Raw genomic sequence first — 27,918 nt, forward strand, 5'->3', positions numbered from 1 at the left:
GTTGCTTTCTAGGGGTCAGTCTAGCTTGAAATCCGTCGCTCTCTATCCGTCACCGGGAGGAAGACAGAGTTGGCTGCCCAGCCCACAGGCTTATTAGGGGATGCAGTTATGGGCGCTGTCGCCGTGGGTGAGTTCTGTTCCCACTGACTCGGGGTCACCGCTCGCATAACTTCCTGCGTTTTGAGAGCCCGAATTTCCTGCCTTGACCTGGTTCTCTTCTCGAAGGCTCCTCTTCCTTAAGCACGTTACCCGGCCTCGGCCCGGTACCGCGTTCTTATTGGCTTCATGTCCTGTCAGTTCCAGGAGCTGGCCAATGAGTTGTCGGTGCTGGCGCCCCGATCGACCCCGGACCCGAAAGCTCCCCCGTGGGTGCCGAGCAGTTGGAAGGGAAGGGGAGGTGTGGCGGGCGCCGCGCGGCCGGGAGCACCCTACAGGTGGGGTTGGGTTTGCTGCCGCGTCCGTGTGGTGGTTAGTAAGAAAAGCAGGATTTGTCATCGCAACGATTCAGTGATCCTAGGGTAGGTCAGATGTACGCCAAACTTGAAAGCCATATTTAAGATCGGCTGACAAAGTTTTACAAACGCTTCCATTTTTAATGGAATCGAGCAGGCATGGGACTGGGAGAGGAAGGGAACTGGATTAGTATGCGAACCGGCAAGACCAGCTTTGATTTAAATTTTGTGTGGAGTCGTGTAAAGAGTAAGTTGGTTGACAAGCTAACTCTCATGTGAACTCACCCGAAAAACTTAATAGATTTATTGAGGTTTTGTAGCTGATGGTACTTGCCACTCTTTTTTCTAGGTTTATTTGATGTCCTTTATAGCGGCTAATGATTTATTGTAACGCCTTCCAAAGCCTTGAAGTGTCCTCTCACCGAAGTAGTTACAGTTGTCAAGTTCTTCTTTGGTGTCTGGGCTACCGCAGTCTTCAAACCATATTTGCTAGTGCTGTCTTCACTACTGGAGACTTCTAAATTCTTTACCTTTTTGTTTTTCACCGGAACCTGTTTGCTTCATTCTTAGGTGTACCTACCTTTGCACCTTATAATCATCTTTTATATCTCAGGTACTATGCTCTTTTTCTGTTTCAGTGCAAGCAGTATTTCTTGGGAAGTATTTTTATATGTACTAACACTGTATTAGATGCTTTAGGCAATTCAGAAGCGATGCCTAAAACCATTTCTTTCCCCTAGAACTTTAGATTCCAGATAGAGAAATAACACGTGTCCAGGTCAAAGATTTAAGAAGCAGCCCGTGGGATTAGGGGACGAAAGGAACGGCGCGCGTTATGAAGGTTGGGAAACTTAAGTTGAGAGGTTTATTTATAGTAGAATGGTTGCCTAAGGCTTCATTGAAATGAACATCTTGGAGAATTGGTAAGATTTTGCTAGAGGAGAGAACATTCTAGCTAGAAATCAAAGTCACAGATGTGGGCCATAGTGTTTTGGAGAGACTGGTTTGACGGGAATGCAGAGAGCGGTGGTCTTGGAACTGAAAAATCTGTGTTTTAATTTCATCTCTGCCACTCTGTGATCTTTGGTCATTTTGTTTCTGAGTTTCTTCCTTTAGCAAAATGCTCCATTTAAAGGGTTGTGAAAAATCAAATAAGATAATGTTTATGAAGTGGCTTTGGAGATAAAAAGTGGGGTATAAGTAAACTTTACTGGTTCTTTGCTGAGAAGTAATGAGAATCAGGATTACCAGAGCACTGAGGACACTTTATAAGAGACCGTAAGTGCACAGCTCAGAAGCATGGATGTGATGAAAATGGTATTATTAGAAGATGTATCTGGTACTGGGATGCAGCACAGATTACAGGGAGTTGGATTGGAGGCAAGAACTTGGGTACTGTTTTTTTTTCCCCCTTAAAATCTCTAATTCTACAGAAGATAAATTAGTAACATGTTATTTTAGGGGGAGAAAGTGTATGCAAAAAGTACCCTAGTTTTATATATGCCTGTATACTTTGTGTTATTTTGTTTGTTGTTAATTAGTTTATTTTGTAAACATGGAGCCGTGTTAAATTTTAGATGATCCTTGGAAAGTTTAACGATTACTAGATGTGGCACTTCATATAAACCTTTTTGAATTAACTAATTAAACAAGTAAGAGCTAAAGAGGAATATTTCTAAGACCTTAGCCACGACAGGATGACCAGCTAAGTATCAGAATTAATAGGGAAGTGTTTTCAAAACCTGTCTCCCAGGTCCTGCTTTCCACTTATGTAATCAGAATTTTAATAAACATCCCAGGTAAAATAATTACTATAGTCATTCAGGTGATTTTGACACTAAGTTATTTAAAGTGAAGTACAGGTTTTCAGAATCATTATTATTTAAAGTTAGGTAGATCTGTATGTACTTTCAGCACTTTTCATATGTTCTAATTTTGAATTGTTAACTAAGGAGATGAAGATTTGATGTGCAGCTAGGTTTGTTATAGTCTTCCAAACTGATTTTGGCAGTAATGTAATAATGTAAACAGTTGAGAATGCAGTTGTAATAAATTCTCAGTTAGCTAATACCCAGAGGGAATCTTGGTATGGAAAATGTGGAACAGTGGATCACTTTTTATATTTGGCTTTGAAATTTGTAAATTTTCTAACTCCCTTTAGTAGATTATCTTCAGAATTATTTCATATTTTTCTTGGAGAAATTATCAGTTTGATTTGCATAGACTGCAAAGTTAGGAAAGATAGCTTGGGGAAAGCGACTTTATTCTGTTTCAAAATGCCACAACCACTCCACATTTATGTAATGAAAAGTTGAATTCCGAGTAGTATAAAGTGCTGAGACTTTTAAAGATCTGTATAAGAAGACACAGATTCTTTCCTGACTCTTACACTCATTGCAAAACTCTTAATCTTACTAAGAATCAGTTTTCTAAGCTATGAAAAACAGGAGTAACACTTTCCTGTCTACTTCAGAATTCTTACTGAAAACTGGATGATATATGTGAATGATCTTTGTAAATTATAAAGTGTGATAGACATAAAATATGTGTCTTAGTTATGATCGCCTAGAGAAATATAAAACATTCTTTTTTTTTTTTTTTTTTGTCAAGCTAACTTTATCTTGTTTTCTAGATTGTTATTTTGTGTCAGTAAGTAATCCATAAAGTGCCAACATGGGAAAGAAACGGACAAAGGGAAAAACTGTTCCAATTGATGATTCTTCTGAATCTTTAGGTATATTTTACCAATTGAATCTTTAAAGTTATGTTTATATCCCTAAATGGACATATATTTTAATATGTACAAATGGGATCAAAGTGTACATTATTGTTCTTTAATTTGCATTTTAACTTAATGTTTTTATCTACATGTCATTTAACAGTCTTAATATTCTTAATGACATGATACTCCATTGATGTAAAGGACCATGGGTACATATTTCATAATTAGGTAATTCCCCACTGTTAACACAAATTTAGGTAATCTTTAACTTTTCAATGATATGAATGGAGTGATAGTAAATGTTTTTGTAGCTAAATCTCTTTGCACATCCAACTATCTTTTTAGTACAGATTTCCCAAGTAGAATTGCTGAAATAAATGGCATAAATATTTTCAAGGCTCTTTTGCTTCCATATTGCTGAAATAATGGCATAAATATTTTCAAGGCTCTTTTGCTTCCATAGCTAAATGCCCTTCAAATTTTTTTTTTTACTAACAGGCCCCCTACCAGTGAAATAAAGAGTCCATTTCCCTTAACATTATCAACACTGGCTGGTATTATTTGTAAACATCTGCTGATTGTCTAGTTGAAAAAGAGTATTTTCTTTTTTTAGTTTGTGTTTCTTTAACTACCTATTGAGATTTAGTAGTTTTTTATATGATCTCGTTTGTTTTTATTTTCTCTGGGTGCAGGTTAAGTTCATTGAACAAAAGCTAAATGCGTCACTTGACTGGTTTCTGAACCTCTTGGGTCCCTGAAACAACTGAGGTGTTTTAGAGTGACTTGCAAAGCCCTTTACTGATCTGGTCCCAACAGGGTTTTCGGTCTCAGGTCCTGCTGTTCATTTTTACACATGTGTGAGATGACAGTCTGAGGAGACAGTATGCACTTTGATATTTTATACCCTCAAAATTTTGTTCATGGGATACGGCCTTTTCAGTTGTTCAGTCCCTGAGTTTATAGTTTAAAGTGTGAGCTTTGAGGTCAGGAAGACCTGAGTCCAAATTCTGGCATAGCCATTCTGTAGTTATGTGATCTTGGGCACTAAATCTTAGTTTTCTCATCTGTCATTGGGGATAGTAGTGTCTTTCTTTTAGGGGGCTGTGAGAATTAAACGAGATCATGTATGCAAAAACATTTAGCACAGTGTCAAATTCGTAGTAAGTGCTTAATATCAGAAAACTTTCTTACTATAAATAAGACTGTACAGATGTTACCTCGTCTAGGTAACCTTCATTGATTTTAGCTCTTTGTACTGCTATAGCACATTTTGAAGATACTGTTTTTGTTTGTCTTAACATCTTGGAGATTCTTGTACATTTATTTATTTATTTATCTGCTTCTGCCAGAATACTACTCAAAGAGAAGAACTGTGGCTTTGTCTTTTTTAGGTTTCCTGACCCCATCACAGTGCTGGGCTTGCGATAGTTATATTGTTGACTTAACAAAAGACCTCTTCATGAACCTTTTAAGATAAAGAGAATAATTAATATGATAAAGGCCTCAATTTAAAGGAAATAGATAAATGAAGTGAATTTGGGAAGATGTTTATACCTGGGACTTCGAAAAGCCAAAGTTTAAAATTTGTATAGAATCTCTTTCTCACATCATCATAATATTCAAATGTCAAACAGAGATTTAAGCTATTAGATTATCTAATAGTTTGTTTATAAATTCATTTTTGAAGTTCAGATGAAGGGTAAGTTTTGAGTTTAACTGCAGAAAGCTATTTTTATCTCACATACTCCTTTATTATTTGTTTTAATAGAACCTATGTGCAGACACATTAGAAAAGGATTGGAACAAGGTAATTTGAAAAGGGCTTTATTGAATGTGGAATGGAATATTTGCCAAGATTGTAAGACGGACAATAAAGTAAAAGATAAATCTGAAGAAGAAACGGAAGAAAACCCTTCAATTTGGCTATGTCTTAAATGTGGGCATCAGGTATGCTTAGGTTTTGATCAATATGGGATTTTATAAAACTCTTTTTGAATTTATTTTAGAAGGTGTTATGTAAAACCACAGTTTGGGTGAGTAGACTGCGAGCTGGCTTAGGTCCTTTTCCCTGGAGAACAGATTGGGGACTGAGGTTTGTGTATATATGGTTTATTGGATAGTGTTCTCATGTACCACAATGAGCAAGAGAGTTAGGGAGGCAAGATTAAGCAGAGGGAGAAGTTGAAGTAAGAGGCAGTACTGTGGTGCCTCAGCTGATCCCACAATGAATTCTGGCCTTCAGATGTGTCCTGAGCTGAGTGAAGGGGCCAGGCCTTTATACTTGTGCATGAACTAAACACTGGCTGTGGGATGCTGCTGGGGAGGGGAACTAACCTTGGGCAAGGCAGCTTCATTACACTGAGGATAATTCTTGGGGATGGATAGATTGAGCTGTAAGCTGTAAGTAGGCCACATTTGTGGCAGCTGGGGGAGTGAGTACCTGGGTCTTGGCATGGATGGTATCTAGGGGCAGAACAGCTCATAGGTATTGCCATGGTACCAAAGGTCAGGTCTCTTTGTCCGTTACTGGTGGCAAGTTAAGTTCATATGTTAGGCTACTGGGCTGGTAGGCATTCTTGTTATGAAGCTTCAAGATGAGGCAGAGGAATTTATTTTTCTTTTCAATGGAATTTTTTTTTTTTAGGTAATTATAGATTCATATATAGTATAAGAAGTAATATAGAGATATCCCTATATACATTGCCCCATTTCCCCCAGTGTAACTTTTTTTTTTTAAAGATTTTATTTATTTATTTGTCAGAGAGAGAGAGACAGAGAGAGAAAGATCACAAGTAGGCAGAGAGGTAGGCAGAGGCAGAGGGAGAAGCAGGCTCCCTGCCGAGCAAGGAGCCTGATATGGGACTCTATCCCAGGATGCTAGGATCATGACCTGAGCCGAAGGCAGTCGCTTAACCAACTGAGCCACCCAGGCGTCCCGTGGAACTTTTTTTTTAAAAGATTTTATTTGAGAGAGAGCAAGAAAAAAAGAGCATAAGCTGGTGGGAGCTGGGAGGAGCAGTGGGAGAGGGAGAAGCAGACTCTGCTGTGCCGGGAGTTCTATGGAGGCTCAATCTCAGGACCTTGGGATCATGCCCTGAGCCGAATGCAGACGCTTAACCAACTGAGCCACCCAGGCACCCTCAAAGTGGAACATTTTATGAAACTATAGTATAATATCACAACCAGGATGTTAATATTGATACAGTCTATCAATTTTAAGCAGTTCTTCCTAGCTTTACTTCCTTCACTTGTGTGTATGTATGATATGCATGTGTGATTGCTGTATTAAGTTCTGTGTAGTTTTGTCACCTGTCTCGATTCATGTTTCCACCAGCACAGTCAAGATACCAAGTACTGTCAAATTACACAGATCTCTTATGTTGCCCATGCCCCGCCCCCTTTTTAAAGTAGGCTAATGCAGGGCTTGAACTCACAACCCTGAGACCAAGACATGAGCTGAGATGAAGAGGCAGATGCTCAACCAGCTGAGCCATCCAGGCACCCCATATGTTGCCCTTTTAAAATTACACCCACATCCCTACTGCCATCTCTCCCTCAAGCCCCCGACAACCACTAATCTGTTCCTTATTTCTAAAATTCTGTCATTTCAAAAATTTTATGTAAATGGAATCATACAGTATACAACATTTTTGGATTGGCTTTTTCACTTAGCATAATTGCTTTAAGAGTTACCTAAATTGTGTATATCAATAGTTCTTTTTTTATTACTGAGTAGTATTCCATGCTATAGATGTAGCACAGTTTGTTTATTCTTCTGTTGAAGGACATCTGGGCTACTCTCATTCCAAATTTGGTGATTACAAATAAAGCTGCTATGAACATTTGTAAACAAATTTTTATAATTTCCTTTTTCTGGAAAAATGTCTAAGAGTGCAATTACTGTTATGTACTAGTTGAATATCTAGTTTTTAAGAAACTGCCAAACTGTTTTCCAGAGTGTCCATTAATGTTTTATATTTCTACCTGCCCTGTATGAGTGATAAACTGTCTCTGCATTCTTAGCTAGCGTTTAGTATTGTCGCAGTTTATTTTTAACAGTTCTGATAACAGAATAGTGCTATCTCATTGCAGTCAGACAATTTAAAAGTATTCGAATGTTGGGGCTTCCTTGGTGGCTCAGTTGGTTAAGCTCCCAGCTCTTGATCTCAGCTCAGGTCTTGACCTCAGGGTCGTGAGTTCAAGCCCTGTACTGGGCTCCATGCTGAACATGGAGCCTACTTAAAAAAAAAACAACTGAATGTTAGCAAAGAACACATTTATTATTTGTATTTGAAAGGTTTTCACTGAAGCTCTTAAATTTATAGAGTGAGAATGAATATATTTTACTTTACCTTTTCCAGAATACATTTCCTATTATAAATTTTATTTTGCTACCTATTTAGTTCCTACAGTTAAGATAATATCACTCTTAATTGTTAACTTTTGTCCTGCTATAGTCACCTTTTGCACTATTAGCAAGTGTTTCTCAACTGCTATCTTTTTTTTTTTTTTAAGATTTTATTTATTTATTTGACAGAGATCACAAGTAGGCAGAGAGGCAGGCAGGGGAGTGGGGGAAGCAGGCTGCCTGCCGAGCAGAGAGCCCGATGTGGGGCTCGATTCCAGGACCCCGAGATCATGACCTGAGCCGAAGGCAGAGGCTTAACCCACTGAGCCACTCAGGTGCCCTCTCAACTGCTATCTTAAGACAAGTCATCTCATTCTTAAGTTTCAAATGATCTCAAATGGTGTTAAGGAAACTTTTTTTCAAAATTAATAATCATTTATTTTAGCACTGAAATTGAATGGGATAAATTAAATCAGTGGTATTGATACCATAGTAGATTAGAAGCCATTGATAAACAGTTCCCCTTCGAGGTATATTTTTAGTGTTAGAGAAACAGGACTACTTCTGCAGTGCAATCCAAGAGAGAGTTTGTGGCCTGATTCAGATAGAAACATATTGAAGATATATTTCATAACAGTGATTTAACCAGCAAAAAACAGAATCTGGTCATGTTCTTTTATGACTAAGTCTATACATCTTGTAGGTGAAAATCTCCCATTTGCTTGTTCAGTTAATGCGTATTGACCTCCTTCCATTTGCTAATTTTTTTTTTTTTTTTTTTTTTGTAGTAGAAGATTAATTCTGTTTTTGTATCTTCAGGATTTATAGTTCAGGGGAAGAAGGATAAACATTAACAACTTCAATATGAAGTAGAACATAAGGAATGCCACCAGGAATTTACACCATGTTTGTAGGAGTTTGTTTACAGCAAGAATACAGTGTTTTCTCATCTGGGAGGATAAACAAGGGCTTCTGAGAGGAGGTGGCCTTTGAGCTAGACCTTGACGACTGGGTGGGATTTGATATAGGACAATATGAAAGTTAACTCCAGAAAGTAGGGTGAGGTCAGATGGTATTGGGTTTGTTAATTAGAAGTTTGAAAGCAGGGATGCCTGGGTGGCTCAATTGGTTATAACTGTCTGCCTCTGGCTCAGGTCATGATCCAGGGGTCCTGGGATTGAGTCCCACATGGGGTTCCTTGCTTGGCAGGGAGTCTGCTTCTCCCTCTGCCTGCCTCTCTCTTTCTCTCTCTCACTCTGACAAATAAACCTTTTAAAAAAAGTAATAAAAAGAAGTTTGAAAGCAATTCATAATTTTTGAATTGAGTATACGAACAGAAATTTGTTTCAGATACTATTAAGCTGAAAAGATATGTATGTGAAGAAAAAAGTCAAAGTCAGGAAAACACTTAGGAAGCTGTTAAGGGGCTCACACTAGACTAGTGAATGGCTCATTAACATGGTTTAGTTGGGACTAGAAAGGATAAGTTGGAGAGGAAGAGTACTTTGAGTGCACTGTTCCTAAATACCTTCTTGTTGAGATGTTCTCAGTTGCCTGTTCGCACTTAGGTTTTCACAAAATTGGTACTCTCTCTAGAGTCTAATGTGTTATTTTAGAATTGTAAGAGTGACAGAATTTTTCAAGCCATTTTCTTGTGCGTTATGAATTATGAATTCTCTTTTTGTGAACTTTTGTGGCTTCGAGGTTTATGATTATGATTCTCTAGGGCTGTGGCAGAGATTCTCAGGAACAACATGCCTTGAAGCATTATATGACACCAAGATCTGAACCTCATTGTCTGGTTCTCAGTTTGGACAACTGGAGTGTATGGTAAGTTTCAACTCTTGTGCCTGTCAGTTGACTGGTAACTATTTGAAATATTGGGGAATGGAGGTGTTTAAGGAGCAAGAAAGTTTAAATTTTTGTAGAATTTGTTTAAATACTATCACTTTCAGAAGGCTTGAGAATGTGGTGAGAACCTTTTGCTTTGTATTGTACGCACATAGAAATTGTAGAATGTAGAAGACATATGAATCTTCACCCGTTTGTTTTTCTTGCTTGTGATATTATAAGTGGCATGTGGTGGGTTATTATTTAAAATTTGGAACACTGAGAACAGATTTTCAGATGAACTGAGAATATAGTAAAATTTTGGCAATGAATTTGCGTGAAAATAAATGTCAGGCTGGTACATGTATTTCTTGTAACATCAAAACAAATTTTCACATCTTTAAAAAACATTTACACAGCCGTGTTCACAGAACATCATCTGTCAATTTTAAAACTTGTGAATTTTAATGATGTAGTCTGTATTTTGAAATATGTGTAGAAAAACTTTTGACTCTAATATTGTAACTAGCCATTTCAGTAAAATGTTTGGAGTTTTCCCATAGTATTTGTATATAGCCACAGTTCTGGCTAATTTTACTAATAGTAAATCAGAGTTAACATGGGTAATCATCTTCAAGAAACCACAGAGTTTTTATTTTCATTTTCTTTAATCGAATAATTTGGTGGTTACACATATTGGGTTCCAGGAATTATAATTTGTCCCCTTTTTTGGTTGTGTTTGTCACTTTTCTTCTCCGTGTTCTTTTGGGACACAGGTGTTACCTATGTGATGATGAGGTCCCGTATTGTAGTTCAAACAGATTGGGTCAGGTGGTTGATTATGTTAGAAAACAAGCTGGTATTACAACTCCAAAATCAGGTAAAATCATTTGTTTCTTAATGTACCTAATGTATCTAATGTTAACTTAATGTTAATTTAGCTTAATTATCTAATGTATAATGTTAACTAATGTATCTTTATGTATCCATTAATGTATCTGTACTGCTCAGCATTACATATACCTGAATAAAATGAATTATGGTTGATTTCAAACAAACTATTTTTGGTTAAGAATGTAAAACATTGGGATTATTATACTGTGTTGAAAGGGAATCTGAGAAATCATCTAGTCAGAGTCTGTGATGAGTCTGAAGTAATGAGCAGTGATGCCCTTTCTGTAGGGGCGGGCTTGAGAGAGGCCTGCCTCATACTGAATTTATTTTGTTACATTTGTGTTTGGATAATACAAAAGTGAAGGCCAGATATTTCTCAGCTTTTTTTCATGCATAATTAAGTTGATTGGGTTGGCATACATCATCTGCTTTAAACTTGTTTTGATTTTTACAGTCACAGAAGTATCTTTGCCCAGCCAGAATTATTTGTTCTTAACTTCAGGGTTCATTTTTGACGTGTTCATTTAAAAATATATTTCATGTCTACATTCTTTACTTGATTGCTTTATACTCTAATTTCATAAGGTAGGATGTGCTCATTTATTAAAAAACGTCTCGCAGTAAAAAGGGGAAGGTTTATACCAAACATACAGTGTTTGGTCTCATTTGTCAAACTAATGCTTCCATCACTTGCAAATATTTTTTATTGGTTTTTCTCTTGTGATGGTAATTTACTTACATTTATTAGAAAACATTTAAAATCAAACAGATGGGAATAATGATGTTACGTAAAATTTCACGAATTCTAGTACTTTGTCCCAAGTATAACTTTGCATTTGGTATAGTTGTATCATACATTTTGCTGAATCTCTTTTTTCTTCCTTTTTTTTCCCCCCTTAAAGCAGCAAAAGATGGTAACATTGAACTTGAAAATAAAAAATTAGAAAAGGAGAGTAAAAATGAACAAGAGCGAGAAAAAAAGGAAAACATGACTAAAGAGAATCCTTCCACTAATTCTGCTTCCCAAATAACTGTGAAAGGACTCAGTAATTTAGGAAATACATGTTTCTTCAATGCAGTTATGCAGGTGCCAATGTTAATTTTTTTCCCTCTATAAAACTTTATTTCCTCACATTATAGGATGTTCTTGCATACTTCTTACTTACAGTATTAATTTTTTTCTCCAAGTAATTTATTTCTGGGTTTTTGAGGCATACTTCAAGAACTGTTGACTTTATATGACAGTAAAACACTGTGCTAAGCATTGGGTGCATTAGAATTCAAAATAAACATTGCCCCTGGCTTCAAGGAACTCGTACTCAAACGTTGGAGAAGCACAGGATAACCTAGTACAGAAACAAATACCTACTTACAGGTGGTGGTAGTGGTAATGTAGCTATTCATGTTGGATAGTAGGCAGTGCCCTTTTGGGGTGATGAGTAAGCTCTGAACAGAAGAATTTATGAGCCAAATAAAGTGGGGGGAAAAGAGCGTGCTGCTACTTTTTGTTTCCTGAGCAAGATAGAACAAAGACTGCAGTGTTGATAGTAATTTTCTGTTTTTTTTGTTTTGTTTTGTTTTAGTAATTTTCTGTTTTGATAGAATAGACAGTTAAACTGTTTAAATATTTTAGTGATAAAGTAAATATTTTATTTACTTTTAAATAATTTTCCTTTTCTTTCCATCCCATATTCCAGAATTTGTCACAAACACCGGTGCTGAGAGAACTACTAAAAGAAGTAAAAATGTCTGGAACAATTGTAAAAATTGAACCTCCTGATTTGGCACTAACTGTATGTACTTAAAGATTTTCTTTTACAATCAGTAATTCTCCTCTCTGAATATCTGCATTCTAAATTATTTTAAAGAATTGATGCTCATTTTCACCTTTTTTACTTGTTTTGTTTGCTTTTACTTTAGACTACTGAGTGAAACATTTTCAGGCTAATAGATTAAGCCTTTAGATTTATTTGCTACATGTAGGCAATGTTTTGCTGTGCTCTGGTGTTTGGTGTCATTCTTGGGAAAGCTGTTGATAGGCATGAAGCCCTAGGCATGCATTATTTTCAACAGCTTTTCAGGTGGCTTAAATTGTGTGTAGTAAAATGAATTTTATCCTGTCCATTTTTATTATTCACATTTTGCTCTGGCTCTTTCAGTTCTTAGGTGGTCTACTCCTGATACTCTAAAACTAAAACAGTAGAACTGATTTTTTCATAAGTAGCCAATGAACAGAAACTTTCTACATCTTTTGATGTACATTTTTTGAAGTTTTAAATGTGACAGCTCTATCAGGAACATTGGCAATAGCAGTTGATTAGCTACGTTTTGGTAACATAAATGATTCCAAACTTTGACTGAAGAAAGTAATTTTTATTCCCATATTCAGGAACCCTTAGAAATAAACCTTGAGCCTCCAGGCCCTCTTACTTTAGCCATGAGCCAGTTTCTTAATGAGATGCAAGAGACCAAAAAGGGAATCGTGACACCTAAAGAACTCTTTTCTCAGGTCTGTAAAAAGTGAGTATCTGCTTTGATTTTGTTTTCAGTGCATCAGTAAGAAGCTGAGAAATAATATGAAAAACTCAATAGCATTAAAGTCAATCCAGTATATATATTACAGCATGGTTTATTTCATTTGGATTAAAAAACATGAACTTCATGTGAAAATGGAATCTACTAAGGGTGTTGTCAAACTGAATGGAAATTTTGAGAAAGTAGATTACTCTGAGATTTGGAATGTGATCCTAAGATTTTGTAAAAATAGTTTCATATTTTAGTAGACTCATCATTGTTTTTCTGTCTTCTTTTTTTTCTGTAGAGCAGTACGGTTTAAAGGCTATCAGCAACAAGACAGCCAGGAGCTGCTTCGGTATTTATTGGATGGAATGAGAGCAGAAGAACAACAAGTTAGCATATTTTGACCAGTATAATTTATAATCCCATCTTCATTAACTTGTCTGGAATTTAACATCTTAAGGGTTATTAAAGCAATGGAAACTAGTTATTGAGGCTATTGTATTTAAAATTTTTTTTCCACACCAGTGTTTTCAACTGCTATATTTTAATCAGTAAAATGAATGTAGAGAATTAGAAATGATTCTCCTTTCCATGATGCTCTGTTTTCCTTGGTGGTTAGGGCATTAGTATTCTTTAAGAGTTCTAGTCTATTGTACTAGCCTATGCCAGGAGAGCTCCAGAGTACTGGAAAATGGTTCTCCCAAAACAGTTCCCAGTTGCAGCACATTCTTACTCTTACTCTGAGTGTGATTTAACACAGCTTTTTGTCTAGGAAGTATGCTCATTTTGAAGAGTCAGGGAATATAGTTACGTTTTTAAATGTTTGTAAATTGCTAGATGTAAAGTAATGTATTTGGGGATGTTGAGTATAATTAATAATAGTAATATGAGTAATAACAGGGGATAACTAGTGATGACATTTATTTTGCTTTTATTTTATATCAAGCATTGTTTTTAGAATCTTATGTGAATTGTCTTACTTGGTCCTTCTAACCTTTCTCTGAGGTGGATGCTGTTAATCATTTTCTCATTCCATAGACTGTGAAGCTAGGGTATAAATAAGATTCAGGACCTGGTTCAAGGTCACCCCGTAATGGTGGCTCTCAGCTTTGAATGCTGGATTCCCCTATAGCTCTCATTTAAACAGTCTGCTTCTAGGACAATATTTCAGTGGTCTTTCCAAAGGAGGTGGGCATGGGCTCAAGTGCATTGGTTTGAATGATTAAAATCTTAAAGTAAGAGTGCCTTTGTTCAGGGGTTAGTGATTGCTTTGTAATTTTTTCAGCTCCTGGAATTAATTTCAAAATGTGATCGTAGAAATAACTAATTTTTATTCAGTAAGTTTTGGGAGCTAATTCTTGATCACTTTCTTGGCTTGATTACATATTTTCTAAGGAAAATAACTATAAAACTTTAAAAATTTAATAGTATATATATATCCATTTTATTACTTTTAGAGAGTGAGTAAAGGAATTCTTAAAGCATTTGGTAATTCTACTGAAAAATTGGATGAAGAACTAAAAAATAAAGTTAAAGGTAATGTCTGACTTTTTGAACTAACACACTATAGTTGAATTCTTCTGTAACTTAGGACAAGATTGCTGGCACTTGTATTTCAAATTCAGTTATTAACATAATTTTTCTTTATCACCATTGATTTTAGAAAAATTATTCATACTCCAAAGGGGAATATTTTTGAAAAATTTAACTTTGGTGTATTTTTATGTAGTATTATAGTGAAATTTAAAAAGATAGAGCTAGAGTGAGATCACAGTTTTATTTTTCAAAAGCTTACACAGTTGACACTTGAACAATGCAGACGTTAAGGTCCTGTCCCATTCCTGCACAGTTGAAAATCTATTTATGACTTGACTCTCCAAAAACAACTAGTAATGGCTTACTGTTGACCGGAAACCTTACTGATAACCTAAGCAGAAAAGTAACATGTATTTTTTTTTGTAATATGTATTATGTATGGCATTCTTACATAAAGTTAATTAGAGGAAAGAAAATGTTACTGAGAAAATCATAAGGAAGTGAAAATACATTTTTAGTACTGTGCTGTATTTATTGAAAAGATTCACATATAGATGGAACCACAAAGTTCAGACCCACACAGTTCAACACAGTGTTGTTCAAAGGTCAACTATATTTCTGACGAGCAGTGATATGTGAGTTACACTTGTCTGTGTGAATTGTCAATAGCTGGTTTGTTAGGGGCGCCTGGGTGGCTCAGTGGGTTGAGCCGCTGCCTTCGGCTCAGGTCATGGTCTCAGGGTCCTAGGATCGGGTCCCGCATCGGGCTCTCTGCTCAGCGGCGAGCCTTCTTCCCTCTCTCTCTCTGCCTGCCTCTCTGTCTACTTGTGATCTCTCTCTGTCAAATAAATAAATAAAATCTTAAAAAAAAATAGCTGATTTGTTAATCATGGAGCCAACTTCATTATTATTGTGTGGCATTTAAAGATTTAACACAGACCAGTCCGATAGAACTTTCTGTGGTAATGGAACTCTTCCATATTTATGCTGATACAGTAGCCACTAGACACATGTGGCCATTTAGCTCCTTAAATGTCACTGGGGCAACTGAGGGGCTAAATTTTACCTTTATTTAATTTTAATTTAAATCATCACAAGTGACTAGTGGTTACTATATTGTAAAGCATGGGGTTTTTTTGTTTGTTTGTTTTGTTTTTGTGAGGCTTGAGTGCAGGACCCTAAGATCAAAAGTCAGGCGCTCTACTGACTGAGCCAGCCAGGCACCCCTTTGAAGCACAGTTTAGAATCAACACATAGCACCTGTTTGCCTCCTTAGTGTCCTTTAGGGCCAGGCCAGTAGCAGAGAGAATCCTGCCCTGCTGGTGCTGTTGTCATCAAGTGTGTTTCTGTATAAGTGGACACATTTATCATTTGAATAAGGCTTATATATTTCACGTATTTAGAAAATTGGGTGACCAGGTGGTAAAATTGTCTTACTCTAAACTTATGAAGATTATTTCTGGGAACGTAGAAAAAATAAAAAGATTTTTTCTGAAACATTTTCCCAGTGTTTTTTTTTTTTGTTTTGTTTTGTTTTTTTATTTGATTTTGAATGGAGTTCAGTCTTGGAGTTCAAAAGTTTATGGTCATTCTCTCCTAAGTTTGCTGCTGAATATTATTAGAGTGGTAGAGCTAGAAGTGGTCTAGAGTATCGTCCAGATTGGCCCCATCTGTTCATTTTACTAGTGGGATATTGATCCGCAGAAGGTCTCACTGACTTGCACGGTTTATTTTCCACTCACCAGATCTTGGATAAGAACTTTTTCTTTTTCACGAGACATGATTGTGTTAAATTGTGTTATGCTCAAAAGTGGAGTATTTGCTGCTGACTATGGCATAAAAATAAAATGGTAATTATGAACAGAGAAAACCTGTGGGATAGGAAATTAAAAATAAAATTTTAAGGTTAGATAGGTAAGTAAATAGTTTTAACTTATTCTGTTAATTATATAAGGGTAATTGATAAACTTGTTTTCCCCTTCTAGATTATGAAAAGAAAAAGTCTGTACCAAGTTTTGTGGACCGCATCTTTGGTGGTGAACTAACTAGTACAATCATGTGTGATGAATGCAGAACTGTAAGTTGATGTAGTGTGGACTGGATTTATTCATTAATATTAATAGACTGTATTTCATTGGTTGTGTCTTTCAAAAACAGAAATATCTAGTTTCATAAGGTTTCTCTGTTGGGCTGTGCAAATCTTCATAGTTCTTTCCTGGGACTGTGAGCACTCCTTATGTCTGAAAGAAGTTAGTTTAACATTTTAAGTTATTTCTCCTAACCCAAAGCCCTCAACACTGTAATTTTTTATTTTGTTAAGAATTTATTTTAAAATTTAACCCCCCACCATAATCTTATTATATAATGTCTAAAATGAATCTTTTCCTTCCTTTTTACATTTATCTGTTTTGGTTGATTAAGGTCTCCTTGGTTCATGAATCGTTCCTTGATTTGTCTCTACCAGTTTTAGATGATCAGGTAAGACCTACTGAGTGTATTTTGTTTAAGTAGATTTTTTTCCTCCCTGTGTTAGATTTTATGAGGGGAGCCTTGTCACTCTTTTCCAAGTTTGTACATTAGCCCTTGGAGGAATTTTTTAAAATGTATTTGAGACAGAAGAATTTTAAAGATATGAATAGAAATTGGGATAAATATTATTTTATTTTAAAAAAGGATAGATAGTGTGTCTAGAATTCTTTATAGATTATTAGCTTGATTGGTAGACCTATAGGGAAAGTGTTTTCTTTATACTCAAAGTTACTATTTTTTTCATTATTTAAGATTAAACATAAATCCCTTACAGTCTTCATTCAGTTCATACATGTTAATAGATAGTATCTCAGTTTTAAGCCATATTAATTCGGCTTCATCAACTAGTGGTTGGAAAAAAGAAAGCCTGTTATGAATATTGGAGAAATCGTTATTCAACTTCATATGAATTCAGGGTCTGTTTAATCAATGTTACTTAGTGATTAAAGTCTTACCAAATTTACTTTATTTTCTCTTTTTCTAAAATTCTCATTTACATGGAAAGAAGGAAAAGGATAAAAAGGAATGCCTGTAGTGGGACAAGTAAATCACTGATAAACAGAAAGCACAGTTAGAAAGGGGCATAATTACTGTAGGAAGCAGCACATATCTTAATGCACGATATTCCTTTCAGTTTTACTGGCATGTGAAGTTGCCTTTTTTACTGTTTTGTTTGTTGGCTTGTTTTCTCAGTATGTGAGATTGCTTTCTAGTATTTGAGATGAATGAGTTTGTCCTGGATATATTTTCAGACATTGTAGAAAGTAAATCCAATATGAAATAGGAGTAGAAAAATATTTAGTTAACATGAAATCTCTTCACCAGATAGTTGTAAAATTTTATTTTTCGCTCATATTTTAAGAGTGGTAAGAAAAGTATAAATGATAAAAATTTGAAAAAAACGATGGAAGATGAAGATAAAGAGAGTGAGGAGGAGAAAGACAATGATAGTTACATCAAAGAAAGGAGTGACATTCCATCGGGAACAAGTAAGCACTTACAGAAGAAAGCAAAGAAGCAAGCCAAAAAGCAAGCCAAGGTGGGTAACTAGGAAGAAAACTATGCTTTTCTAATTTTATATTTGCAACTATTGAGTCTGAAGTCTGAATGACCAAAGAAAAGGTTGTGCTTTTGTTTTTTTAAATCTTGTATTGCTTGTGAGAACTTTTTTTTAGAAGGAAAGAGCAGGACCTGGGGTGGGGTGGGTGGGGAGAGATGGTAGGAGGTGGACAAAGAGTATCCCAAGCAAGCTCCATGCTAGTCCATGGAGCCCCTTGTGGGGCTCTATCCCATGACCCTGAGATCATGACCTGAACCAAAATCAAGAGACAGGTATCGAACTGACTGAGCCACCTGGGCATCCATACTTGTGAGAACTTTTAGGAGTTTTAGTTCATTTTTAATAATTTTTTGAGTTCTTAATACATTGACTTTCAAAAATTTAAAAATACATAAAGATGCACAGTGAAAGTACCCCTCTAACTCTGTCCTTTCATGACATAGATAACCACTTTCATTAGTTTCTATGTTTCCTTCTGGAGTTTTTTTTGAAAAATATGGTCAGATACAAATATGTAGTCTTTTTTCCCCCGAATTTTTTAAAAAAATTATACACACTGTTCTGGATCCTGTGTTTTGTTTCTGCTTAGTTGGATTCTTGGAGATTTTTCCACTTCAGGATACAAAGATCTGTTGTTTTAAACAGCTGTATAGTATTCTGCTTTATAGATGTCTCATAGCTCATTTCACTGTTTCTCTATTGATTTAGGCTGTCTGTAGTCTTTGCTCTCTAATAACCAGTGCTGCGGTGAATAATCCTATATATACCCCTGTCATCGGTACGGCACATTTTTTTTTTTTTTAATTTATTTATTTTTTCAGCGTAGCAGTATTCATTGTTTTTGCACAACACCCAGTGCTCCATGCAATACGTGCCCTCCCTATTACCCACCACCTGTTCCCCCAACCTCCCACCCCCGACCCTTCAAAACCCTCAGGTGGTTTTTCAGAGTCCATAGTCTCTTATGGTTCGTCTCCCCTTCCAATTTTTTTTTTTTTTTAACAAACATATAATGTATTTTTATCCCCAGGGGGTACGGCACATTTTGAGGAGAGGGATAGCATTTGTAATTTTGATAGATGTACCTAATTGCCTTCCACAAAGGCTGTACCAATTTATATTCCCACCAGCAACAATGAGATTTGCTCTTTCTCCTTAACCCTGACAGAAGTGTGTTATCAAACTTCTGGATTTCTGCCGGTTTCATAGATGGAAAATAATTTCTCAATGCAGTTTATTTTCCATTTATTTTAATATAAGTATGTTTTTATGTTTGAGCCATTTGTATTCCCTTTTATTTGCAGTATTTGCTTATATCCTTTCTCCATTTTTCTTTCATGTTCTGTTTGTAGCTGAGGCAGACTGGAAAATGTTTGTGTCCTGTGTGTGTCCTTCGGCCTTCTGGTATTACAGATTAGCCGCATGGGGACTGTCATTTTACCTTGAGTCTGTAGGCGTTCCAGTGACAGTAGTGTTGATGAAATGCCTTTCTCCCCACTCTGCTTGTAAATAGGCTGCAAATGGCAGATCAAAATGCTTTTAGGAGGGAAGTTCTTTATTGTCCTCTGTTCATGAGGCTTCCTTGCTTCCTCTCTAATTTGGGGCCGTTTATTTCCTGGGGTGTTTTCCTCCATCCTGCCCAAAACAGTCCTGTACTTGTGCATCCTGGAGTTTTCAATTTGTTTTTTCTTCCCTCAGTACAACCTTGACCTGATAACCATAACTCACATGGCTACATTGCTTCCTGCTCTCTGTGTAGTCAGACTCCCCACGTGTTTCCTACTTCACTGCTTGGATTTGGCAGTTTCTGACTAGTCTACTACCCTGTCTTGGTCACTTCCCTTAGAACACAGACCATGTCTTGCATGTTCTTATTTGCCCCCGTGTCACAATATGTTGATGATTGGTGATAGTTTATTCCTGGTTTCAGTGAAAGAACTTATTTCATAATTTATTTGATCCCTGATAGTAAAGCTTTCAGGATCAGAATTCTGGGAGTGCACTCTTCCTTACAAATTTTTTGATGAACAAGAAAACCTGATGTGGTACATGTATGCTTTTTCTTTTCCTATTTTTTTCATCTTCCTTTTTTTAGTTTTATTTTTTAATGTTTTATGCTTTTTGCACAGAACCAACGAAGGCAGCAAAAAATTCAAGGAAAAGTTCTTCATTTAAATGATATCTGTACCATTGACCATCCTGAAGATAATGAATGTGAGGTTGAAATGTCACTTCAGGGAGAAGTGGATGTTAAATCCAACCGTATTTCAGAAGAGGAAATTATACATAAAGAATATTGTGTTAATCAGAAAGATTTGAATGGCCAAGAAAAAATGGTAGAAAGTGTAACTGACAATCAAAAATCCACAGAAGAAGTAGATATGAACAATGTCAACATGGATAATGATCTGGAGGTCTTGGCATCTTCTCCCAGTGACTGCACTAGGAATTTAAATGGTGCCTATCTGACAGAAGGGAGTGGTGATGTGGACATTTCCAGTAGTTTCAAAAACCTTAACTTGAATACTGTTCTTCAACCTGATGAAATAAATATAGAGATTCTGAATGAGAGTCATTCTCCTGGGACCAAGGTATATGAAGTCGTAAATGAAGATCCAGAAACTGCTTTCTGTACTCTTGCGAACAGGGAAGCTTTCCATACTGATGAGTGTTCAATCCAACATTGTTTATATCAGTTCACCCGAAATGAGAAACTTCGAGATGCAAATAAGCTGCTTTGTGAAGTATGCACCCGGAGACAGTTCAGTGGACCAAAGGCAAACATAAAAGGTAATTTGGATTCTCTCACTGAAAGGGAAATTAATGTTCGGGGGCACATTTTGCACCGAACAGGTAGAATACTGCTATCTTAATTATATCGGGATCTGCATGGCATCAGTAAGTTCCCTCCCCTGTGTAATATTTTAACAGAAGATTGAACAAGCAGACCAAAGTGGCTGATACTCTGTGGCAGCCGAACAGCAGATACGAGTGGGACAGTTTGCTCTCCAGCACCTCTCTCTGGGGGTAAATCATCCCACTGGCTTGTTATTACAACAGGCTCCTCACAGATAGTGGCTCTTTCTTAGTCTGCTCAGTTTCCTGTCAGCATTTGTGCTGGCCCTTCTCTCCCTCCATGCAGGGAGCTACACTTCATTTCATCTGTGCGCTCCTGTGAAATGCCCAGTGCAAGGTACTGGGAGGACTGTGCTTGCTTCTAGTCTCCCTCAAATATAGAACAGAAAAATAGTGATAATTCTCTTTCTCCTCACCCCCATTTTTTGAGCTTGGGAAAGTGGGATAAGGAGGGATTGTGGAGTCCTAAGGATTCTTACTAGAATTATCGAAACTTTAGAAAAAAGGTCTAGGTTTTTATTTATTTGCATGTCAATATAGAAAGTAAATTGTGTTGATTTTATAGCATTTCAGTTTGCTTTAGAGCAGACATTGGCCAACTGTTTTTCACAGTCAGGTTTTTGTATGGTGTCTAGAAATGTTTTTTACTGATGAACATGTGAAAATGATTTGGTGGTAGAAAATACTAACTTTGATCCCCAACTGATTCAGTGGTATCTCCTCAGTACCGTTGTCCTTGGTAGATAGTAGTTGTATTCAGTTGTGCTATATTTTGAATTACAGCAGTAAAAGTGTGGGAATTTGTGGAAATTTTTACTGATACCTACAAAAGGTCTTTGGTTTTGCCTCTTGGTCCACAGAACCCAAAATATTTATTACCTGGTCCTTTCCAGAAAGTTTAAAGATAAATTGATTGTGTTAGATGCTTAAAATGATACTATAGCAAATGTGAATGCTCTAGAAATCTAAAATGATTGTCACACTGTTAAAATTTCTTGCTTTAGGAGAAAGGAAACATGTTTATACCAATGCGAAAAAGCAGATGCTAATTTCTCTTGCTCCTCCTGTTCTCACTCTTCATTTAAAGAGATTTCAGCAGGTACCCCTTTTAGCTTAAATTTGTTTTAAATATGTAACACTTGCTTTGTTATTATCTTACCACATTACTGTGTTTCTTTGGTTTTCTGTTGTTTTGTAATTCTAACTTTTAAAAAAATTAAGAAATATACCTGGGCATGACAAAAGCTTAGATGAAGACACCTCTCAAGGTGGAGACATGTAGGCACAATCCTTCCTCAGTTTTATTAGAACGCGTGTTGTCTTTTTTAGTAAAATTAGCATCTTCCTCTAAACTTTTTCTCAGGTTAAGAAAAAAAAAAGTCCAGTTTACTAGATGTATCTCACAGTTAAGAAAATTAGTGATACTATTTCTGTTTTGGGTGTGGTACCTTATTTTTACTGACCCTTCATAAAAAGACATTGATACCTTGGATTTTCATCATTTTGGCGACCCTGTCTTTTCTGGAAGACTTTTGTTGTAAGCAGTACAAGTTTTAAATTAAGTTCCAAATTCCCAAAGTACCTTTACAACATTTTCCCTCCAGTGGCTGGTGTACGGGTTTGACTAGCTGGGTGGGTCTCCATGAACCAAACACTAAGCTTGGTTAGAAAGGAGGCTGAGAGTATGTGCTCCACAGAAAAGTATTCTGCTATTGTTGATTTTTAAGCACTCAGAACTCTGAGCTAATCTGGCTTTTCTGGATGGCTAGAGCAGAAACACTGAGAATTTTCTCAGGGGAGCAGCTTTCTTTTTTTCTCTTTTTTTCCTTTTCTCTCTTTTTTCTTCCTTCCTTCCTTCCTTCCTTTCTTTTTCTTTCTCTCTCTCTCTCTCTCTTTCTTCTTAAGTCAGTTCCACGAGCCTTGTGTGGAGCCCAGTGTGGGGTTTGAACTGACACCCTGAGATCAGGACCTGAGGTGAGATCAAGTCTGTGGCCATACCACCCTGAACGTGCCGGATCATGTCTGGCTTGAGATTGAGTCAGGCACTTAACCAGCCGCACCACCAGGTGCCCCCTGGGAGCACATTTCTTAATGCGTTGGGGTGTGTGTGTGGTGTGCACCTAGCAGAAATCATTTAATGGTCAGAAAGAAAAGAAAAGAGTCTCCTGAGAGGACTGAACTAGGGTTGGGTGTTGGTGTTTTGTGCATCAGAGTAAGACTACAGTTTATTTAATGTGTACAGCTTTTCCAGGAAAAGAAATCTATTATCTCTCCTTTTTTAGGCTGGTTTTAACCTACGCAAAGTTAACAAACACATAAAATTTCCGGAAATCTTAGATCTGGCTCCTTTTTGTACCCTTAAATGTAAGGTAAGTGAAAGTGGTCTTTTTGGGACAATCCTTTGAAGGGAAATCATAGCTTGTTTACCAGATACTCCAATAGTAACTCACTTAAGTATGAAGTTGATAAGAATGACTGAGTAGAGTGGGTCTTTGATCTTTGTACCATTATAATTTCAAGATCTGTGATGAATCATCTTGAATATTAGGTTGTTAAATTTAGTTCAACATTTTTTGAATCTCTGTTACTGTGGCAGACATTGTCTTGGGAGCTGAGGGCACAAGACTAAAGATCAGCAGGTAATTAATTTCAGTTTAATATGGTTGGTGTTAAGATGGGTACACACAGATCGGGGTGGTATGCACTTAACCCAGTATGTTGGTGGATCAGGGAAGTCGGCTCTGTGAAGTAGACCCCATCTCCACCACTACTTAAAGGAGTAAGAGTTAGTGTGATGAATCAAGAGGAAACAGGTTTTTCAGGCAGCGAGAACAGACCAGCTGGTGCAAAGATGTGTAAAATGATGTGGTGGGGACTAGGGACTAGCAGTATGAGCCGTTGTAGAACTTATAGTGCAAAGCCGAGTGAGCACCGGGAGGTGAAACCAGAGAAGTGCGGTGGGAATGAGGCTTGGAGGATTCATGGTGAGGAACTTGGGCTTTCTTAAGAGTGTAGTAGGGTGCCACTGAAGAGTCTGAAGCAATGAGGTGACATAGCCAGATGTGTGTATTACACAGGTTACTTGCTGAAGCATGGAGGAGGTTGGTTTTAAGAAGAAAAGACAAGAGAGGCAGGGTCTCTATATTAGAGGAGGTGAAGATGTTGAATTTAGTCAGTGGTGAGGACTTCAGCTAGGTTAAGAGAAGGTAAGATGCAAGCGTATTTTAAGAGGGAAAATTAACCAGACTTATGACTTACACGATTGGATTGGTTTGCAAGATGAGGAAGAGGCCTTGAAATGGATGGTAAGGGTAGCACAAGAGGTGTTGAGCATGATTCCAGAGGATGAGCGACAAGGCAGCTGGGCAGACGGGAGTACCATTAACTGAGGTAGGAAATGCAAGAAGAAGAGAGGTTGGGAGGTGGAGAAAGGATAATGAGTTTGGTTTTGGATACATTGAGTATCGTATATTTTTTAAATACTCATGGGGCTTTGTTAAGAAAACATTTGGATGTACATATCTGAGGCCCGAGCCCTGAGGTAGGGAGGTGAGATTTGGAAATCAGTACATTGGTGGTAAAAACAGAATAGATCTCCTGTGTAGAGCACGGAGAAAGATAAGAGATGGTTCATGACAACTCCAGTGAGCATCAGAGCCTGAGAGGCACATGAAGAAGAGGCTGACACTACCAACAATCTCAGCAAATCTCCGTGTTGAGGAATTTGGACAGAGAAACTATAGTATTGAAGCTGTAGATTCCAAATACCTCAGTGTCAACATTAATAAAGTTTTTATTGGCAAAATTTGAAATGATAGAAATTCTCTTTTCCTGCCTCCCAATTTAGAATTCTTCAAGAAAGGAATTTCAGAGCTGGTGGGTAAAGTGATTTGTTACTATTTTCATTTTATCACCATGGGGCAGGGCCACTTTTGCTGGTAAACAGAAATACCTATAGTTGGATTAGTTCAAACACAGAGTCATTAGGAATCTATTATTTGCCTAAAATGTCATTGCCCTGTGTTCAAGTTTCAAGGAAAGGATGAGGGGGCCTCAGTGTCAGAATATCAGAGAAAAAGAAAGTATTTGTGGATTAGATGGTATAGGGGTCATGGTAAATTTTTAGAAGTGTTGGTTACTTGAATGAGAATATTGGAAATAAAGCCTATAGATACATCAGAGGCTTTATTGAAAAGGAAAATGGTGGACCAGTGATTTTGTTAAGCCTGGGAGACTTGAGTAGGTTGGTAAGCCAAGAGGAAAATTTACTCCTTGAAGATACAGAAGAGAGAGAGAAGTGATTGAGCAGGACCCTGGAGGAGACAAGAAGAGCTTAGTAACACTAAGTTGGGAGTATGGTCTCTGAACAAGAGGAAGAGATACTTCATCTTCCGAGAATGGGCAGCTTAGAGTTGAATAGCTTGTTATCTTGGTTTTCCTGAAGTAGGAGGTGAGATCAACTGCAGAGATTAGTAAAGGGTTGGGGGATGAGGAGAGGCTAAAGGAGTGGTGGAAGTGGGGGCCAGTTGCTGTGAAGGCAATCCGTGGAACTAGAGAGCTAGGGAATAAGGTACAAGATCATAGTCACATGAAGATCCCAGTTAGTCCTCAGTAAATTTACCAATCTACAGGGTGTGTAATTTTGCCTCCTAGCAATAGCAGCTGTCTGGGTGTGGGGATAGAAAGGGGTTGTTGTAGGATTCAGAGTAGAATTTTCTGGTCAGTCAGTGTGCTTGCAGAGCTGGTGGTGTGTGTAAGATGATGTGTAAGACTGATGCACGTGGTCTAAGTTCTCCAGCTCTAATGTGCATGTGTCACTTGGGCATCAGTCGTCTCAGGTGGTGGTCTTTGCTGACACTGCTGTGCCGTTGCCACTGAGGAGTGAAGACACAGATTTGATTGGGGAATGAGGCCAGGAGAGGCTTCATCAGCCAGGAGAAAAGGACTGGAACATTCAGTTAGGTTGGAGAGAGGGGAGACAGGTGAGATGAAAACTAGAAGAATGGAAGGAGCTGTGGGCTGAGACTAGAAAAATAGGAAGATTTGAAGTGGAACAGTTCCGAGTGAGGACGCATTGTAGAATTTAGTCCTGGGTGTGTGGCAGCTAAAACGGGATGGCCGCAGAAACCCTGGGAAGCGGAGCAACTCTCTGAGGAGCAGACAGGATTTGGGGCAAAGTATGAAGTTTTCTAGTGACTAGGGGGCCATAGATGTAAAGAGATGATAGTTCAGAAGGACAGTGATGCGCATTCAGGACTTTATTTTATAAAAGAGAACCTAAGTTGGAAGTTGTATGAAAGTGGCCCCCAACTCAGAGAATGCTTTTCCCTGTCACCAGTCTGCCCTACTGCATGTATAGTTATCTTAGAATAAGCAGCCTCCATGGTCTAGATGGTGAAAGCGAACTCTTGAGAAGTTGAATCTTTAAGGGACATATATAAATTTAAGGGGGAGTTTTTTAAACATGAGCCTCTTGATCTTAAAAAAGACTTAGTCTGGGGAGGAACTGGACTGGTAGAACTATTGAGTTATTTTGCAATTATCAGAGCCCAGGACTCATATAGAAATTCTATATAATTCTATATAAGTATCTGGGCCAGGAAACTGCAATTGCAGGTGGCCGCAGGTTTGTGTTCTAACAGAGAAATGGCAATAAAAAAGCAGTAAAAACATCCAGCCATGGTGTGACACTACTCAGTAGGCTGGGTAAAGGTAGGGAAAAAGTAGTCAAGGTCAGACTTAGGAGTTCTACATTCTCAAAGTAAATAGAAACCCTTTGCATAAACTGATCCTGCCCCTGGCATCTGTAAAGGGAGTAGAATAAACTTTTGAATTCTGTTCACTTTCAAAGAATGTGGCTGAAGAAAATACAAGAGTACTGTATTCCTTATACGGAGTCGTTGAACACAGCGGTACCATGAGGTCAGGGCATTATACTGCCTATGCCAAGGCCAGAGCTGCGAATAGTCATCTCTCGAATCTTGTTCTCCATGGTGATATTCCACAAGGTAAGAGGTCTTGGAAAATTCTGGTATTCAGATTATGGCAAAACCAAAAAAATAGTGAACTTGAATCTTCCCATTTATATTTTACTTCTCTCGACAGATTTTGAAATGCAGTCAACCAAAGGGCAGTGGTTTCACATCAGTGATACACATGTGCAAGCTGTGCCTACAACTAAAGTACTGAACTCACAAGCGTACCTCCTGTTTTATGAGAGAGTATTGTAATAGTTTCAAAGAGGGCTTTCTCCAGAAACAAGCTTATGGCTTTTAAAATGGCTGTAATTAATGATAATAAAGAAGTAAAGACTAACTGTAAAATCATGTTCACTTAAAATTAAACACATGCCAGAAGAAATCATGTTTATTAAAATACTGAAGGGAAGACACCTAAAAATTTACAGTGGTTTTGTATTGTCATAGTGGTTTTTATTCTTGCTTCCAGTTTCTGGAAAGGATTCTGAATTCCGTAAGTCCTGTGCTTAAATATGTCTGGGTGGTGGGTTATAACATCAATAAACTGACTTACCCCCAAAACTTGTTTTATTACTTGGAGGATTTTAAGTTGTGTTTTTACCCTAGCAGGTAACATTTAAAAAAATGTTTCAGACTGGCTAATGAAAATTCAGGTGAATTTTTATAAAGTGTTGGTTATTTAAGCATAGACATTAGATATTGGCAGTACTATATACTTAGAAGAAATACTTTTATCTGCAATTCTGATGGTATACAGTGTATGCAAGCTGGGGTGTGGGTCTAACTGCACTTGTTCTTTGTGGCTGTTAATGGACCCAAGGTAGATACTCTCAAGTAATTTGATACCAGGTCCCCCTTAATGCTAGCATGCTAGAGAAAATGTCCTTTTCCCAAGCCAGCCAGCATTGCCACGTTGCTTATAATCCTGAGTCTTAAGGATAACCAAGCTTGGCTAAACTTCCATTACTCTTAACACTTGCTAACTTTATCTAAAATCCAGTCAGTCCTGCTGCTTCCAAAATTCTTTTTAAATACCGAAATATAAATTTTATTTTTTTTAAATAAAAAACTTCACTGTTACTAGAGACCTTACATAACCAATACACATAGTAGCACGTCCCATAAAAATCAGTTAACCTTTCATGTTACTTTTTCAAAACTCCATACCGATCTTAAGAAAAAATATCTACTTT

General features: G+C 37.2%; 1 protein-coding gene across 12 annotated transcripts; it reads left to right on the top strand.

Annotated features, from left to right (window-relative positions):
• On the top strand, positions 1-27,281 carry USP16 (ubiquitin specific peptidase 16). Of its 12 annotated transcripts, XM_046002420.1 has the most exons (19): positions 311-434; positions 1,193-1,293; positions 3,085-3,186; positions 4,943-5,121; positions 9,249-9,352; positions 10,129-10,232; positions 11,149-11,333; positions 11,944-12,039; positions 12,636-12,766; positions 13,068-13,155; positions 14,224-14,302; positions 16,288-16,379; positions 16,724-16,780; positions 17,694-17,870; positions 20,021-20,681; positions 21,752-21,846; positions 23,030-23,116; positions 26,599-26,755; positions 26,853-27,281. In XM_046002420.1, the coding sequence occupies exons 3-19, from the start codon at positions 3,126-3,128 to the stop codon at positions 26,975-26,977; spliced, it is 2,478 nt and encodes an 825-aa protein (XP_045858376.1). In that variant the 5' UTR covers positions 311-434; positions 1,193-1,293; positions 3,085-3,125; the 3' UTR covers positions 26,978-27,281. The 12 variants fall into 12 exon arrangements, with proteins under 12 accessions (XP_045858373.1, XP_045858380.1, XP_045858381.1 ...); XM_046002417.1 differs by lacking the exons at positions 311-434; positions 1,193-1,293 and adding an exon at positions 1-127; XM_046002424.1 differs by lacking the exons at positions 311-434; positions 1,193-1,293 and adding an exon at positions 1-127 and having other exon boundaries at positions 11,152-11,333.
• The last annotated feature ends 637 nt before the right edge of the window (positions 27,282-27,918 follow it).

The sequence above is a fragment of the Meles meles genome, chromosome 4 (genome assembly GCF_922984935.1).
Source record: "Meles meles chromosome 4, mMelMel3.1 paternal haplotype, whole genome shotgun sequence".
NCBI lineage: Eukaryota > Metazoa > Chordata > Mammalia > Carnivora > Mustelidae > Meles > Meles meles.